The sequence below is a fragment of the Cynocephalus volans genome, chromosome 6, assembly GCF_027409185.1.
Source record: "Cynocephalus volans isolate mCynVol1 chromosome 6, mCynVol1.pri, whole genome shotgun sequence".
Classification (NCBI taxonomy): domain Eukaryota; kingdom Metazoa; phylum Chordata; class Mammalia; order Dermoptera; family Cynocephalidae; genus Cynocephalus; species Cynocephalus volans.
The window spans coordinates 61,374,722-61,391,323 of NC_084465.1; the positions used below are offsets into that span (position 1 = coordinate 61,374,722).

At 40.7% G+C, this 16,602-nt stretch overlaps 1 protein-coding gene across 1 annotated transcript in view; it reads right to left on the reverse strand.

The window, feature by feature from the left end:
• Nucleotides 1–701: 701 nt before the first annotated feature.
• Nucleotides 702–16,602, reverse strand: part of ABCB1 (ATP binding cassette subfamily B member 1) — a 100,627-nt gene continuing 84,726 nt past the window's right edge. The window contains exons 22-27 of the mRNA XM_063101044.1: nt 15,899–16,039; nt 12,754–12,910; nt 12,067–12,264; nt 5,238–5,444; nt 2,228–2,374; nt 702–908 (exon numbers count right to left, since the gene is read on the reverse strand). Of these exons, the coding sequence (XP_062957114.1) occupies nt 702–908; nt 2,228–2,374; nt 5,238–5,444; nt 12,067–12,264; nt 12,754–12,910; nt 15,899–16,039 (1,057 nt within the window). The remainder of the gene's footprint in view (nt 909–2,227; nt 2,375–5,237; nt 5,445–12,066; nt 12,265–12,753; nt 12,911–15,898; nt 16,040–16,602) is intronic.

A 16,602-nucleotide genomic window follows, 5' to 3' on the forward strand; every position in this document is an offset into this window, starting at 1 on the left:
ACCGCTGGAAGCCCCCTGGTCTCTGCTGCAGGAATGAGGGGGTGTCACAGGCCTCAACCCCACCCCTCCTCCTTCCTCCTTCTCTCAACCTATTTCCTTCCCCCTTTCTCTCTCCCTTTCTCCCCTCAACTGCTCTGCAACAACATCATAGAATGTAAAAGAATAATATTAATAAATAACTTAAAAAAAAGAGTATATATAATAGGAATTATGTAAACTGTTTAATCATTCCCACAAAAATGATTGGGTGTTTTTAAAGAAGTAATTGGAAGAAGATATATTCACAGGGATTTTGGACAAGACGACTCCAGTCATATGAAAGTTTAGTTTTATTACAGGCAGTTTATGCAAACATTTCAATACTTTTTGCTACTTCTATAATCTTTTAGCAAGGCAGTCAGTTACAGTCCAAATAAGAATATATAAACAAAATTACATACTTTATTTTTAAAAAATCTACTTTGAATTCTTTTATAAATTTTATAATGCAATTAAAATCATTTCCCCCCGTTTGATATATTTCTCTTTCTGTTTCTTTAATTGTGAAGTCTCTGAAAATTCTGAACTTGATGGAATGACCTTCAATTGTGGCAGGAAATAGTTGACAGACAACTGTACATAATCCAATAGGTTTGCTTTTTAACTTTGATTAAATGCCATATTTAAACACAAATACTTTTTAAAAATGTAACATCTCGTGGTCACAGTTCAGTGCGTTTTGCTCCAGCACTGACCATTGAAAAATAGATGCCTTTCTGCGCCAGCAGCTGTTGGTGCGTTCCGTGCTCCTTGACTTTGCCGTTCTGAAACACCACTATTAAGTCTGCGTTCTGGATGGTGGACAGGCGGTGCGCAATCACAATGCAGGTGCGGCCTTCTCGGGCTTTGTCCAGGGCTTCTTGGACAATCTGTTCAGTAATCACATAAATTAATTCTGATAATAATAGTCCTCTCCCTTTAATTTCTCCTCCATAACAAGCCCCACAATTTCTCCATAATAGGTACTTCTTTAACAACGGTGTCAGTGAAATAGAACATAGATTTTAGAAAGTGAAGGATTTGTCATGTCAGAAGATAATTGAACCCGAGTTTGGATTAATTCTGAAGCCAGAGTTACCTATTCATAAAGTTATGGCAGTAAATACAGTCTATTTAATCATTTAAAAGCATTGACTAATGTGCCTCGCCAAACAACAGCCTTAAAAGCAGCCCTCTATTCCAGATCCACAGCAAATTAAGGAAGCCTGAGCGAGGGCCAAACATAGCCTCCTTGAATTTTATTTTATTTTATTTTATTTTATTTTTTTATTTTTCAGTTTTTAAAAATTTATTGAGGTTTTTGTAGTGTAAAATATGGTTTACCATGGAAAACGTTCCATGTGCGCTTGAGAAGAATGTGTATTGTTGGTGGAATGGTTTTTTTAAAATTAATTAATTAATTAATTTTTATTTTTAATTTTTTTAATTTTTAATTTTTAATTTTTTAAAATTTTATTATGTCGATATACAATGTGGTTGATTATTGTGGCCCATTACCGAAACCCCCCTCCCTCCTCCCTCCCACCCAACCATGTCCTTTCTGTTTGCTTGTCGTATCAACTTCAAGGAATTGTAGTTGTTATGTCTTCCTCCCCCCCCCCGTTTTGTGTGTGTGTGTGTGTGTGTGTGTGTGTGTGTGTGTGTGCGTGTGTGAATTTAATTATTAATTTTTAGCTCCCACCAATAAGTGAGAACATGTGGTATTTCTCTTCCTGTGCCTGACTTGTTTCACTTAATATAATTCTCTAGCCTCCTTTAATTTTAAACAAAAATTTTTATTTTTAAGATAGGGAACATCTCATAATCGGTTTGTCTTTCAGGCATCTGAATTCTTAACCTTTTCTTGAACTGAAAATGACTGACTATATTTATTATAAGGAACAGCCAAATTCTTAACTTTGTCTTACCCTCCCACTTTTTCACATGGTTGCTGAGGAGATGCTGCCAGTAGACGTGGGAAATACACCTCCTTTGGAGCATTGTGCCATAAGACTAATTTGCTTTGTGTCATCTTAGCTCTCCTGAGTAATAGCTACAGAAAGTGTTTAAATTCCACTGAAAGCTGGCATAAGTAACAACCAACATATCTGGCTAAATTTTGTTCTCTACTATGGAAGACAAAAGCAGACATCTAAACCTTTTAAGGATGACTGATGCGAGTGTGAATAAATCCAATTTAAATTCTTACCTTTTCACTTTCTGTATCCAGAGCTGATGTAGCTTCATCCAAAAGCAAAATATGAGGCTTTCTGATGAGGGCACGTGCTATGGCAATGCGTTGTTTCTGGCCGCCAGAGAGCTGTGTTCCTTTGTCTCCTACTCTGGTGTTGTATTTCTGTAAATAGGGTTTTGTCATCATGAAAGCTGAACGGATAATAAAGTTCTAGCAAAAAGTTTGCTTCCAGAAAATAGGATAACTACTTCCACACACACACAGTTCAGGTTCAAAAGCTAAGACTGGATTTGTACAGATTTAAACGAATAACAACAAAATAGCTCTAAATGACAGGTTAAATCTCCCTTTTTGAAAACAGACATTTGGGTCTTAAAATTATCTGTTTTAGTGTTAACAAGTTAGTCTTTTTTTGAGGAAGCATGTTGTTGCAATGTTAGTATTTTCCATCAGATGGTTTCATTATATTTGGGACACAGGTTGGTAGGAGAAAGGAAATTTGATTAGAACAGGCTATACATAATAAAAAATTGAAGTGCATCTTATTATAACCAGCAGGTGACACTCTCTGCATGACTTTAAACAAGGGAAAGAAAAGTTCTTGGGATGTTAGCCTTTCAGTGTCTATTTTTATGAAACTGTCTCTAATGCTTAAACAATTTTAATGCATGCTAAAGGACTCCTTTTTTTTTTTTTTGTCTTTTTGTTTGTTTGTTTTTGTGACCGATAAGGGGATCACAACCCTTGGTGTGGTGTCCCCCGCACGGTGCTCAGCCAGTGAGTGCACCGGCTATCCCTATATAGGATCCGAACCCACGGCGGGAGTGTCGCTGCGCTCCCAGCGTCGCACTCTCCTGAGTGCGCCATGGGGCCGGCCCTAAAGGACTCCATTTTGATATCTAACTTTGAAAACTGAAATCTCTTTTTAAAATTTTTGTTTTTAGAGTTCTGAAATTCTTCACATTTGTTTCCCACAGTAGATCATTGTCACTAACTATTCACTGTGAGGACTGGGACAGGAGTTAAAGTGTATGTAGAGTAGAGCAGAAACAAGACAAGACAGTATGTATAACCTAGAAAACAAAACTATATGATTACATTCAGGCCCTCACCAGGCTGACATTTTAGTCAGACTGTGGGCTCTGATTCTGACACCCAGAGTTGGACTGTAAAATTCATGTTCTATATAGAGTTGCCTATTTTTATTTGCTATACCTGGCAACCCTAGTTCTGTGGTCTCCGCCTGTAGATGGAATGAAAAGACCCCAGGTGAGGTTTTGGCAGATGCTTGGGACAGGCTCCACCCTTGAGTCATGCCTGCCACTGAAGGCAGGAGCACGGAAGCGTGTCTCGTGTGAGTGTAGGGGTTACCAGGTTGCTCTGAGGCAGAGTTGATCCTATTGAGGGAGATAAAGGTAATGCTGTAAGCCCGCAGGAAGGAGCTTGCTACACCGGCTTCCTGCAGGGTGAAGTCAATCCTAGCATGAATCGCTCAAAGAGAAATGGACCATTAGACAGATAATAAGACTTAGGGGTTTTTTCCTTCTCTCTCCTGGTCTAGACACTGAGGAAAAGAATAATGATGTCTACAGGTGTGCTCTGGGTGATAGATAGAGACCAGGAGTCCAGAAAGGTGGGATCCCTGAGGCAGACAAATACCAGAGGGGCAAGATATATTTAATAAGCTAGATAATAGTTACTCTCGGCCAGTGGTTCTCCAGTTTTAGCCTGCACCGGTAACACCTGGGCTATTAAAACACAGACTGCTGGACTCTACCTCCAAAGTCACCGATTCAGCTGGTCTGGGTGGGGCCTGGAAATATGGATTTGTAACAAGTTCCCAGGTGATGCTAATCCATGCCCCTACTTTGAGAACCACTGACTTCTCACTAGTAAAGGAAATTGGAGCTTTATGTTTTCAACGTTTAAGCCTTGAGAAGGGTCAGTTATTCACAGTTGGGCTAGACTGTTAAAGGAGAGGAAGGGAACAATGCCTCCTCCCTGGGGCCTGTGATTGGTGTCAGCAGTTATCCGAAGAAAAGCCTAAGGAAAGGGGAAATCTTGAGAAAGAATTAGGGCCACCTGGTACAACCATTCTGCCTCATGAGGAGATTGCCTGCCCCGCTGGTTTGAGGCTACTGAGCTTTATTTTTTAAGGGGCACTTTCTTACAATAAAGAATATAATTAGTGATAATGGGAGAGGACAGATGAGCTAGGTTGAGATGCATTTCAAAATACAGGACATAAGAGTGCTTAAGAGCGGGTGAGAGGTTCCCTTTATCTAACTTCCTAGAGGAATTCACAGGGCACCCACAGGCAACAGCCCAGGGAGCCCTGGAGAAGATTTCAACAATCACCTGTACAAGTGGAGCTTGGGGCCCATGAAATGTGCGATGATGAGAGATGACATGACACCATGGTCATCCCAATGTCTCAGCCTATTCAGAGGGAGTGCTCTTTCTGGAATGGGGCTAGCTCTCTGGCCTGGCCTGACCTGACTCCACAGTGAGGTCGAGGCTTGAGGGAGAGCACAAGGAGGCAGAAGGAGGCAAAATGGGGGATAGAAATGGGGAGGGATGAGAGACGGGGAGGGGTGGTCATGCCTGCTTCCTCAGGACCAGATGCAGCATGTCCACAGGTGGAGACCCAGGTACTGCCGTGGGCCCTGCACTTGGACTTGAAGGGAAAGGCCTCTAGGAAATCGAACTTATCCCTAGGGCTGAAGCCTAGAAGCTTTGGATGTAGATAATTGCTCCAGTTTTCCCAGCTCTGGAAAGTTCCTCTCTCCTAAACCTGAATCGGTCTAACACCTTCATCCCTCCCTCACAAGGAAAGGTAGGTGTTCAGGTAAACACGGAATCTGATAGGATAGGAAGTGTGGCCGGCCGGATGCTTGTGTACAGGTGGGTGTGTTTTGGTTGCTACTTTCTCTTCACCTACGGGAAACCAGCTGTTCAGAAATCAAACCACAGACAAGGGAGGCTGCCATATGTGCCTGGGCTCTTAGTTTGGAGAGAGACTTACGTCAGGCAGTGACTCAATGAAGGGGTGTATGTTGGCCTCCTTGGCCGCCTTCACGATCTCTTCCTGTGACACGACCCGGCTGTTGTCCCCATAGGCAATGTTCTCGCCAATGCTGCAGTCAAACAGGATGGGCTCCTGGGACACGATGCCCAGGTGCGCTCGGAGCCACTGGACATTCAGTTGCTTTACTTCTTTGCCATCAATTAGCTGAAAACAGGAGTTCATAGATCATCTTCAGGACCAGCACACTTTGAATTTAGCAAAATTAACATCATTGTTTTATACATTAAAACTGCCAAGTTCCTGTGAGATTAAGAAAATGCTTTTTTTTTTAGTTTGGATTGTCAAGGTTAATCCCTAATGTATGCTTTGAGGAACTGCCAGGTTCTTTATGTTTTAGCCTTGGTTTTTGACATATGCACATAGTAAGCAGAATAAGCCTCCCTCTCCCCCCCAAGATTTCTTCTAATCCCTGGAACCTGTGAATATATTATATTACATAGAAAAGAATTAAAGTAGCAAATAGAATTAAAGTTGTTAATACGTTGACCTTAAAATAAGGCGACTATGCTGGATTATCTAGGTGGGTCCAATGTAATCATAAGGGTTCTTAACTGGGGAAGAGGGAGGCAGGAGAATGAATGTGAGAATGACTCAGTCAGCCATGGGGCCTTGAAAGATGGAGGAAGGGGCCACGAGCTAGAAAAGACAAGAACACAGACTGTCCCAGAGTCTCCAGAAGGCACACAGGCTTGCGGACACCTTGATTTTAGCCTGGTGATACCTATTTTGGACTTCTGACCTCCAGAACTGTAAGATAACAGACTTGTGCTGTTCAAAACCATTAAATTTGTGGTAATTGGTTAAAGCATCCACAGGAAACTAATACAATGAACGTCTCATATTTCTGGGATGTATCCTGGTGTCCTTATTCTTACATATCAATTTTTCACAGAAAAAGTGGCCAGGATTAGAGCAGAAATAAATAACAACCATGACCACATACTAGGTTTGCAGTCAGGTTTCTGATCTGTCCTGACTTTAAGGAATCAGCTGCATTGGCTAAATGGACTACAAGTGAGCATGGAAGGGTGGCTGCTCTCTCTCTCTCAGTAGTTGTTGAACTTGGGAAAGTGAATTAATTCCTCTGACTTAGTTTCCTGCGGGTAAAACGGGAATGATGATTAATTCTAGCTTCACAGAATTGAGCATTAAATAAGATCACATATGGCCCACCTAGCACGGTGCTGGGCACACAGAAAGGGCTCAAGGGCTTTCAGCAATGTGGAATTCTGTGTGTATGACGTACCTGGAACTACAGGAGACGGACAGATGGACAGGTGTATGAAAGGATGGACAGACATCTTAAATACTGAGCCAAACAAGCAGGAAGGGAGAGGCTGCCCTTTCTCTAGTGGTCTGGCTCCCTCCCAGAAGCCTGCGGAGGGCACCTGTCAGCTTTGCTGTTGCAGATATGTGTACTCAAGAGATCTACTTTGCAAGGGAATTTTCTGGCATTTAAGTGAGAGCTGTTTATCCCTTCTGAAGACACCAGTGACTCAGCTCTGAGCTTTTGTAATAGTGATGATGAGCATGTACTGAGCCACATATAGGCTCTGTATCCCATGTGCCTGGCTAGGTGCCTCTGGGAGACAGCAAGCTAGGGGCAGGAGACAATCTTTGCTGCAGGAACATGGCTTCTGCTTGGCAAGCTGTCAGGCGTAGAAACGAAAAGCATGACCATGACCTTATTGGTACTAAGCCCAGTTGCCGTGGTGACTGTTCTGAGCGTCTCTGCTCCAAGCTTCCTTGCACTGCTAATAAGTGAAGGTGCAAAGTAGAGAGTGGAGAGACGCAGTAAAAATCATATTAGGATGTGGCTAAATGGCAGATCTTGTTAGATGGAACACTGTACTTGAGAAATAGAAATCTGAGGAAAAAAGGAGTTGCTGTTGTTGTTGTTGTTTTAATTTTCCAGGCTTATACCCCTGGGAAGAAAACAGACACTGCCTAACTAACATAATCACAGGCAAATCTGAATGATCCCAGCAAGTTTTAATGAGTTTCTTCATTACACTGAATATGATAACACTGCTGGGACTTCTCATCCCCACACAGTTCACTAGAATTGCAAACTATTTTAAACCTGTTTTAGCTGAAGAATCCTTTCTTTAAGAAAAATATGTTTAGAAGCCCAGAATGTAGAACAGCTTAAAGCAGAGCTTCTTTGACTGAGGCATGGCTGTGATCTGAGGGAAGACCAAGGAACTATGGGGAATTCATGAAAACTGCTCTAATGATCCTGGCCTAAATAAAAACCTAACTAGGAAAGTGAACATATTGGTAAGGAATAGTGTGAGGCCAAATTGAAATGACTAGCTATCTGTATTGGAGACTGTTAAATCTACTGCTTGCTTTTATTAGCACAAATCAAATGTAAAATATGTATTTTTCTATGTATACTTACTTTGAAATAATAATAGATTAAAAAATCAAGCACTGACGATATTGTAGGTTCTGTGATAAGCATGTCTCATGCATTCTCTTATTTAATCTTCCTCATGAGAGTAGATGTGATTTTCATTCCCATTTTACAGGTAGGGAATGAGCAAAGTTAAATAGGTTGGACGAGGTTACAGAGTTAGCAATTGGAACCAGGACTGGATCTAAACACAATAGACTGGCATTTGGTAACACAAGTGTCTCAGAATTGAAAGATATTTTCTGTCCTCCTTTAAAAGGGGAATGCCCCATCTTGGCCCCGGCACCTACTGGGTTATATTCAGACAGTGACCAGAGGCTTCTAACTGTATCCTCAAGGGGATAGAGGACTGTGACTGTGGTGTAGGGGACAGACTGAAGAGGGGGGACAGACTGAAGAGGTGGGAAGGAAAGGTCAGGGGAAGACTCAAACCAGAGGTGAAGCTAATGAAGTGAAGCTAATGAAGGTTAAGCTTCAAGGGCCCTCAATTACATTTAAATTCTGGGAGTTGGGGCCGAGCCTGTGGCGCACTCGGGAGAGTGCGGCGCTGGGAGCGCAGCGACGCTCCCGCCGCGGGTTCGGAACCTATATAGGAATGGCCGGTGCACTCACTGGCTGAGTACCGGTCACGAAAAAGACAAAAATAAATAAATAAATTCTGGGAGTTGGACAGTGTTCTGGCTGGCTGGAGGCCATGCTCAAGTCAGGAAGCTCTTGTTTATGGTAAATTGCTAAAAAGGAAAGGGACCAGAATCTCCAAGCTTCAAGTATTTTGTTGCAATTTTTTTTCATTTGAAGTAAATATTCACTTTTGTACCTGATTTTGCATTCAAAACTTTATCTTCTTTTCATTAAGTAGAATCCCTAAAATTGTATAACTGTCAAGTCCCACAAAACTTGGATTCTCCCCTCTTCACAATTCTGTAACAATTTTGCAAGACTCTCCACAATTTAATCTAAACCTTCTTTCAAATTTCCTAGTTCAGTGGTTCTTAAACTATGGTTGTCATCAAAATCACCTGAGAAAATTGTAAAACTGAAAGGCCAGGCCCTGCCCTACTTGGATGATCCAGAGTGGCTGTGTTCTCTACTAGCTCTCTAGGTCATTCTACTATATACCAAAGTTTGAGAACCACCACTCCAGGTCAATGTTTCCTAAAGTATGTATGATTCAAGGCCCACTGATGATAATGAGAATCTCCTGACTTCGGGTGGTTCTTAGGGTCAAGTCCGTTCTTCAATTCTTATGTTCAAATGATGCTCAAATCCACAGATTGATTTTTACATGACTATAAGGACAAATGAGTAGTACCTACTACTCATAATAACTGAGGTATTAAGAGTTACTATTTGATATTCATAAACAAAACTTGACACATTTTCTAGAGTTTATTGGGGACACTTCAGCTAAGAAGTCTGGCTGCTGCACTTACTTGGCAGTATTTCAAAGCTCTAGTGCAAATGCACAGGAGCAGATAATGGATATTCCTGCAGTAGATGTAGAACACTTTGTTATCAGTGTTATCTTGAGATGGTTACTGTCCTGTGCACTCAGCATTCATTGCTATATTCTTCTGTGCCTGCCCTTCCGTACATCAAAAGAAGAGAAGGCTAAAAACTATCTCCTAGGCTCTCTTGGTTCTGGAAGTTAGGTTCTACCAGTGGGTCTTCTGCTGTGTTCTGGCAGATGGGAGTTTTTGCAACAACCATACTCTGGTCTTGTGTCTTTAGGTTTGGAACAGCTGTGACATTGGCATAATTTTCTGCAGCTTCCTCACTATAGGATCGTAGCCGCAGGACTGTGATTTGGATGTCCAGGAGCAGCCTCTTTACATCCATTCTTCTAGCCCTTCCAAAGATTTTGTAAGCACCTAGTTCCCTTTATTAAATACTTACCTACTTGAAACACCTAGAGCAATTTGTTTCCTACACCAAACCATAACTGATACTGTTCTAATTATGCTCTGCTTGTGTTTATGTAATTGTAGAATAACCATTAATTACTTTCTTCTTGTGTAATTATTGTACTGTGTACTATTATTGTTTTCAATGTTTCAACATTTTGTTATCACCAAGTGTTTTTTCTACTGGAAAGTGACTATGAGTGCATTAAGGTGCTGTGAGATTTAAACCTTTCCTACATGGGTTATGATTAGAAAAGTTCAAGAACCACTACTCTAATTAAATTCCCTATTTCAGCCAAACTGGCCTATTTGCTGCATTGGGAACAAATCACTTATCAACCACAGCTCATATTATCTCTTGCATGAAATACCATCTCTGTGGATCATCTCTGTAGGATGCAAGTCCTACTTATTCCTTAATAAACAGCTCTAGGCCTATCTTTTTCTTTGATCTAACTTGTGAAGGTATGAGGGTACTTCAAAAAGTTCATGGAAAAATAGAAATAAAAAAATACAAATATTTCCATGAACATTTTGAAGACCCCTCGTATATGCCTCATCTCCCCAGTTAAAGTCTTTGAGGGCAAACACTGTGCCCTACAACTCAACATAGCACAACATTTAACACACTGGGTAATAAATGTCTGTTGAGAACCATAATGAGTGCCTGAGAGCTAACATTTCCTCCTCTAATTGCTTCGATTGCCAGTGAGGTCTTCATTTAGAGTCCTCTGTTCAATCTTTAACCACAAAGTTGAAGCATACAATCACAGTTTGCAGAAAATATAAAACAAGGAGTAAAAATAAGAAATACAGTTCATGTAACTACTAAAGAATAGACTGAATAAAGGTATAACTGTCTTTGAATAAAATAAAGAAAATTTATGAGTTATTGCAGTGGGGAAGTAAAAAGAGCCCTGGGCTACAGGTTGAAAATTCTTTTTTGGTTTCATCAATGCAACTAGGCTCCATATGGAGCTGGTAGGCCCACATGACTGTGCCAAGCAAGATCCATTCTGATTGGATCAGTGCACATGAACTTCCAGTTTATAAATATTTTGAATATCACCTCTGAGTACAACCAATAACTAAATGCCTACATAATGAAAATGTTGTGCTCTAAATTCTATTCCTGTCTAGTTTGGTTCTTTTCCTATCCCCAATGATAGGCATTTAAATTCACAACTCCCTTTTAAGACTCCTCTTGCATCCCCAGCACCTACAGCAGTAGCTGACAGGCACTCAAAGTTTTGCTGAATGAATAATTCTGACCCTTCATTTATACTCTTTTTAAAAAATTTTTTGTTTTATTTTATTTATTTTTCATCTATGTCAACGTACAATTAACAAGTTAAAACTGCATATATTTAAAGTATACAATTGGATGTTTTTATGTATGGTGAAATGATCACCACAATCAAGCTAATTAATATATCCACCACCTTTCGTAGTAACTATTTTGCTGTTTTTTGCGGTGAGAACACTTAAGATTTACTCTTTCAGCAGAATTTAAGTTCTGAAGATCGAATGCACAGCATGTTGACTTCAGTCAACAAGGTTTTATTGGTTAAAAAGTGAGAAGAACTTGTGAATACAGACTTTGCTAGAGTATGCTTGAACATGTTTGTGGCTTCTGCACTCATACTTTGAGTTCAGAAAACAAAAGGGCATTCCTCCATATTCTTTATCCACTTCCCTAATTTCTTAATCTTACTTTTTCCCCCTTGTTTCAATGCCCTCTCTCCATCAATGGTTTTGTCTCATCCTCAGCCATCAAAATGCTCAAAATGCCCCCTCCTAAACATTTTCCCTGGGCTCCACCTTCCCACCCAAGCTGCTGTTCTTATTTCTCTTTCTTTTACCTTTGATCTTCTCGATAGTCCACACTCACTTAAATCTCTATTTCCCCTCCTAGCCATCTTTCAGCCATGCCAAACTGTTTCCTACCGTCACCACTTCACTGAGAATACTTTAAGATGTCAGAAATAGCCCATTACTTGCCAGACCCTATCATGTCTCCTTAGTCTCATCTTGCCCAACCTCTGCCTAGCATTTGTCATTGCCGACCACCTCCTCCTTCTCGAAACCTGCCCCCCATCCGCGGCTTTCATCTCACTTGTCTCTCCTAGCATCCCTCCTCTTTCTTTCTGGCTACTTCTGTTCTTGCTGGCTTTTCTCAGGTCAGCTGAAACCTAAGCAGGCAAGGGATATGAGTGAAAAGGCTGCTCGTGAAGGAGGGTAGAGGGCAGTGTTGAGGGAGAAGCTGGAGAAGTTGGCTGGTGCAGAGGACACAGCTTGGCGACCAGATCTAGGCTCTCAGACTTTATCTAAATGTCATCTAAAAAGCTGTGAAAAAAACATGAATTATCGTTGAGAATTAGATACATCCAGGCATTTAGATGATGAGAAACCTGAAATGAGCTGAATAAGAAAGTGTGCTCACCACTCTTCCAGCCATGGGGTCGTAGAACCGCTCAATGAGCTGGACCACTGTGCTCTTCCCACAGCCACTGCTGCCCACTAGGGCCAGCGTCTGACCCTTCTTCACCTCGAGGCTTAGCCCCTGAAGCACTGGGATGTCTGGTCGGGTGGGATAGTTGAACACGACTTCATTAAATGCCACATTTCCTTCTATTGTATCCTAAAATGAGAACAGTAACAGTAGATTTGATTGCTGCACTACTGAAAACACAGTATAGAGCTAATCTTCTCTACCACAAGATGTTAGAAAGTAGTGAACTTGTATTATACTTGGGCTTCATTTCAAACTGCTGGAATTTAATAAATAAGATCTAAAAGAGTCAATGATTTTATTGCATGTTTTGTTAATACAACACAAATGTGATAGTTCAAATCTGTTCCTCAAGAATAGAGTAACCTCCACACAATAAAACCAGATTAATAGGATTTGCTTATAAAGTGGGTATTATTCCTATCTCCATGCAACTTTGCTATACAAAAGTATTGGATGTTAATATACATTATTAGCACTTATTAAAAGGAACTGATGATTTAGGAAATTCATTTCATCTTTAACATATAAAAAAGAACAAATTTTATTAAATTCCCTCTTAAAATACTTTCATTCAGGACTTAGGAACAGATCATATAGTTAAAACATCAAACTCACTGGCTTTAGGCCTTCTGTGCTATAGCTGTCAATCAGAGGGAGTTTTTCAATGATCATGATGATGTGGGATGCTGACACTTTGGCTTTGGCATAGTCAGGAGCAAATGAACTGACCTGCCCAACTGCCATGGCACCAAAGACAATGGCTGAAAATACCCTGGAAAACACAAAGACAAAACATGTGCACAGAGTTATGATGGCAATGCTAGAAAGTTGACACTTCTACAGGCAGAGAGCATTGCCTCAAATAATTACAAAACAGAGCTAAAAAATAAAACAAAATGAATAAACACTTTTCCTTATAAGTTCACATCGGTGTGGTAAATTGACTGCAGAATGACCCATTTTTTCATCTCTCTCTTCCTCGCCTTCTTGCAAGGTGACCTTTGCAGCATTTCCTGTTTAAGAAGTGAAGTTTGTTTTCCTACCCTTTGAATCTAGGTTGGCCTTGTGACTTGCTTTGCCAACAGGATGTGATGGAAATCACTGTTGCCAGTTCCAAGCCTTTGACTCAGGGGGCCTTGCATGCTTTATGCTCCCTATCCCCCAACTCTCAAAACTATGCCACAGATGCAAGCCTAGGCTAGCCCGTTGGAGGACGAGGCACACATGGAGGAGAGCTGTGCGGGTCCCAGCCAACTAGCTTGTAGCTCACTGCAGACACACGAATGAGCCCAGCTGAGAATTGCCATGCCCAATCCAGATCAGCAGAAGTCCAGAGCTGACCTATAGACTTATGGGCAAACATAAATGTTTATCATTATATGTCATTGAAGTTTAGTGGCTAGTTGTTACAGCACTATTGTGGGAATCAACAATGGATACAGTCAGTGACCCACTGACTATGAACTGTGCAGCAAAGAGTTCCTTACACACCCAGATATCATGCTGCTCTCAAGATGCATCTACACCCTTAATCTATGACATGGCAATCACAGCAGCTTAAAGTTGGAAAGGACCTCACGCGTATCGAGTCCAGCTCTCAATGTTTATGCCTTGACACTTCTCCTAAATTGGCTTCCATCCTCTGTTTAGAAAGTAGCATGTTTGATTAGGTCTATTGTTAAAAATCTCCTTTCCAAACTAAAGAAAAATTTACTTCTTTTTATATAAGACAGCCCTTCAAGTATTGGAATATTGTTTAAAAGGTCTTTCACTTTTTCAATAACTGCTTTCACTGCCCTCCTCTGGACACACTTATCAATGCACTTTTGAAAATGGTTGGCCTGGAACTGACATGTTACTTTGAGAACCCTCTCAGAATACTACAAATCCGTCGCTTCCTTTCCTCTGGACTCTATGCCTCTGTTAACTATCATTAGTTTTTTTGTTTTTTAACTAGCTCTAAATAAATCACACAGATGGTCAATCTTGGTTAATCTTGTTATCATATAAACCTGTGGAATCTTCTTCAACTGGACTGCTCTTCAGACAGGTCTCACCTTTCACTTGGAAGATTGACTTTGCAAACCTAAATGCCCAGGAGTCGGCAACTGTCATCAATTGAATTCCTTGGAATAAAGCAATATATCAAATAATTATCTAATCAAAGCTCCAATGACAGTAATGCTGGTTTTGATCTTTGGGTCATAACCATAAATAACACCTGCATATCATTTGTCAGACATACATATTAAGTGGAAATTTAAAATCTTCTGTTGGGGTCACTCTGAGCAAACTAGATTCGTCCCTCAGTATCTGCGGGGGATTGGCTTCAGAAATTCCCATTGCTGGGGATTGATTGAATTTTGCCCCCAAAAGTCCACATATTAGAAGCTTAATTCCCACTGTAACTGTTGAGGGTAAGAAATCCTACTAGGGTAATTGAAAGGTGGGGCCTTGAAGAGGTGATTAAATTATAGGACAATGCCATAGTGAACGGATTAATAATGGTGGTCAAGGGTGTGGTTCTGAGGGCTTAAAAGGAGAGCACGTGAGAGTCTCTCTGTCTCCGCTCTGCCATTTTCTGCCATGTGAGACCCCTGCATTGCCATAAAGCCACTACCAAAGAAAACCCTCACCAGATGTGTTCCCTAGACATTGGACCTCCCAGCCTCTGAAATTGTAGGCAATAAATTTCGTTTTCTTATGAATTACCCAGTTCCAGTATTTTGTTATAAGCAACAGAGACAATCTGTTGCTTAACACACACACTTCCCCCAGTATATAAAAATCTGCAGATACTCAAGTCCTTCAGGACCTGTGAAACCTGTGTTTATGAAAAGTCGGCCCTCCTTCCGTAGGCAGGTTCTGCATCCCCAAAACACTATACTTTTGATTTGCAGTTGGTTAAAAAATATACCTATGTAAGTGGACCCATGTAGTTCAAACCTGTGTTGTTTAAGGGTCAACTGTATCATGCATATTAGTGTCATTTTGGTCAGTGTCTAAAAATGACAGAAATACTATACTAACATATTATATTGCTGGGCTTATACAATTGTGGTTTAAATGTAAAACTGTAGTGCTGCTAATTATGCTACACTATCAAAGGGCAGAATCTTACCAGTCACCAAATCTAGAAGCTCAGAAAGATTTTACACACATTTGACTACCAAACTGCATATTTGGGTACTTCAGTAGTATAAATTCAGGCTTGTCTTCCCCAACCGAGATACAATTTTCTACATTCACAGCAAAGTAGCAGAAATATCCCAATCTAACTTTTTCTTTGTCATTTCTGAATTCCTCCAGCTCTAACCTTCCACCTTTCTCTTATCAAGGAAAAGCAAATTTATCCTGGAATCTTCCGGGCTTGCAGAACTTAGTACAGCACATCTGTGCTTTAGCTGCCATGTTAGAAAGCCCTTTAAAAGGAGCCAGGCAGACTCCTTGCTCAGGGTTAGGCTTCTTCTCAAATGCCAAGGCCTTCTGAAACCCCTAAACTGAATCACTCCAACCAACCACAGATTTGGAAAGATCAGATATGTGTGAGTCAGCACTGGGGAGAGAAGTTACTGATCCTCCAAATGAAATGGGGTCCTTCACTGATAACACACAGAAACTCAGAAGGCATAATGCTACTGTCTGAATCACCAAAATCTCTTCATGAGGCTTCACAGCAGGGTTTTCTATCCAAATATGAAGCATGCTCACCCCAGTTTTAATTTTAGAGTTTAATTGTAAATATTAACCCAATACTTACAACAGAACATTCTCAAAGGTCATGAACCCATGTGCCACCAAGTAGGCACCAAGCCGGAAACAGGCAGCGTAGGAAAAATACATCATTGCCTGGGTGAGGGAAAATGAAATTCCAAAGATGTGCGCTTTCCTCAAAGAGTTTCTGAAAAGAAGACATTTCAATATTTATTCCACTTTCACTTCTCAGTCCTTAAAATGTAAGTTTTGATAGGTTGGTAGTGGGGCACAAAGGCGTGACAGACAAAAATGGGTTCGGTTTCCAAAGAAGTAAGTTTGATCCTCACTTTACCAACTTACCAATTGTGCAAATTTAGGAAACTGCCTAATCTCTGAGATTCAGTATCTTCATCTTTAAAGTAGGATTAAGAATACCTCAAAGCATTTATGTAAAGATAAAATAAGCCAATGAATATAAAGAGCCTGTTAGGGATTAATAAATGAAAATTCCCTTTTTCCCTACTTTCGGACATGTAACATGTATGTACTCTGTAGTGAGCATTCATCCACACACATTTACCAGACATCTACAAGCTGCAGGAACCACTCTAGGTGACACAGAAGAATCAGGCACATTACTGTCCTTGGGGATCTAGGAATTGAGCTGCATTAGTATGATGCAATGGAGATACCTTATTAATAATAGGTTATGGGGGGAAAGAAAAAAAAGCACTGAACTCTTTGGGGGAGTCAGAGAAGGCTTTGCAA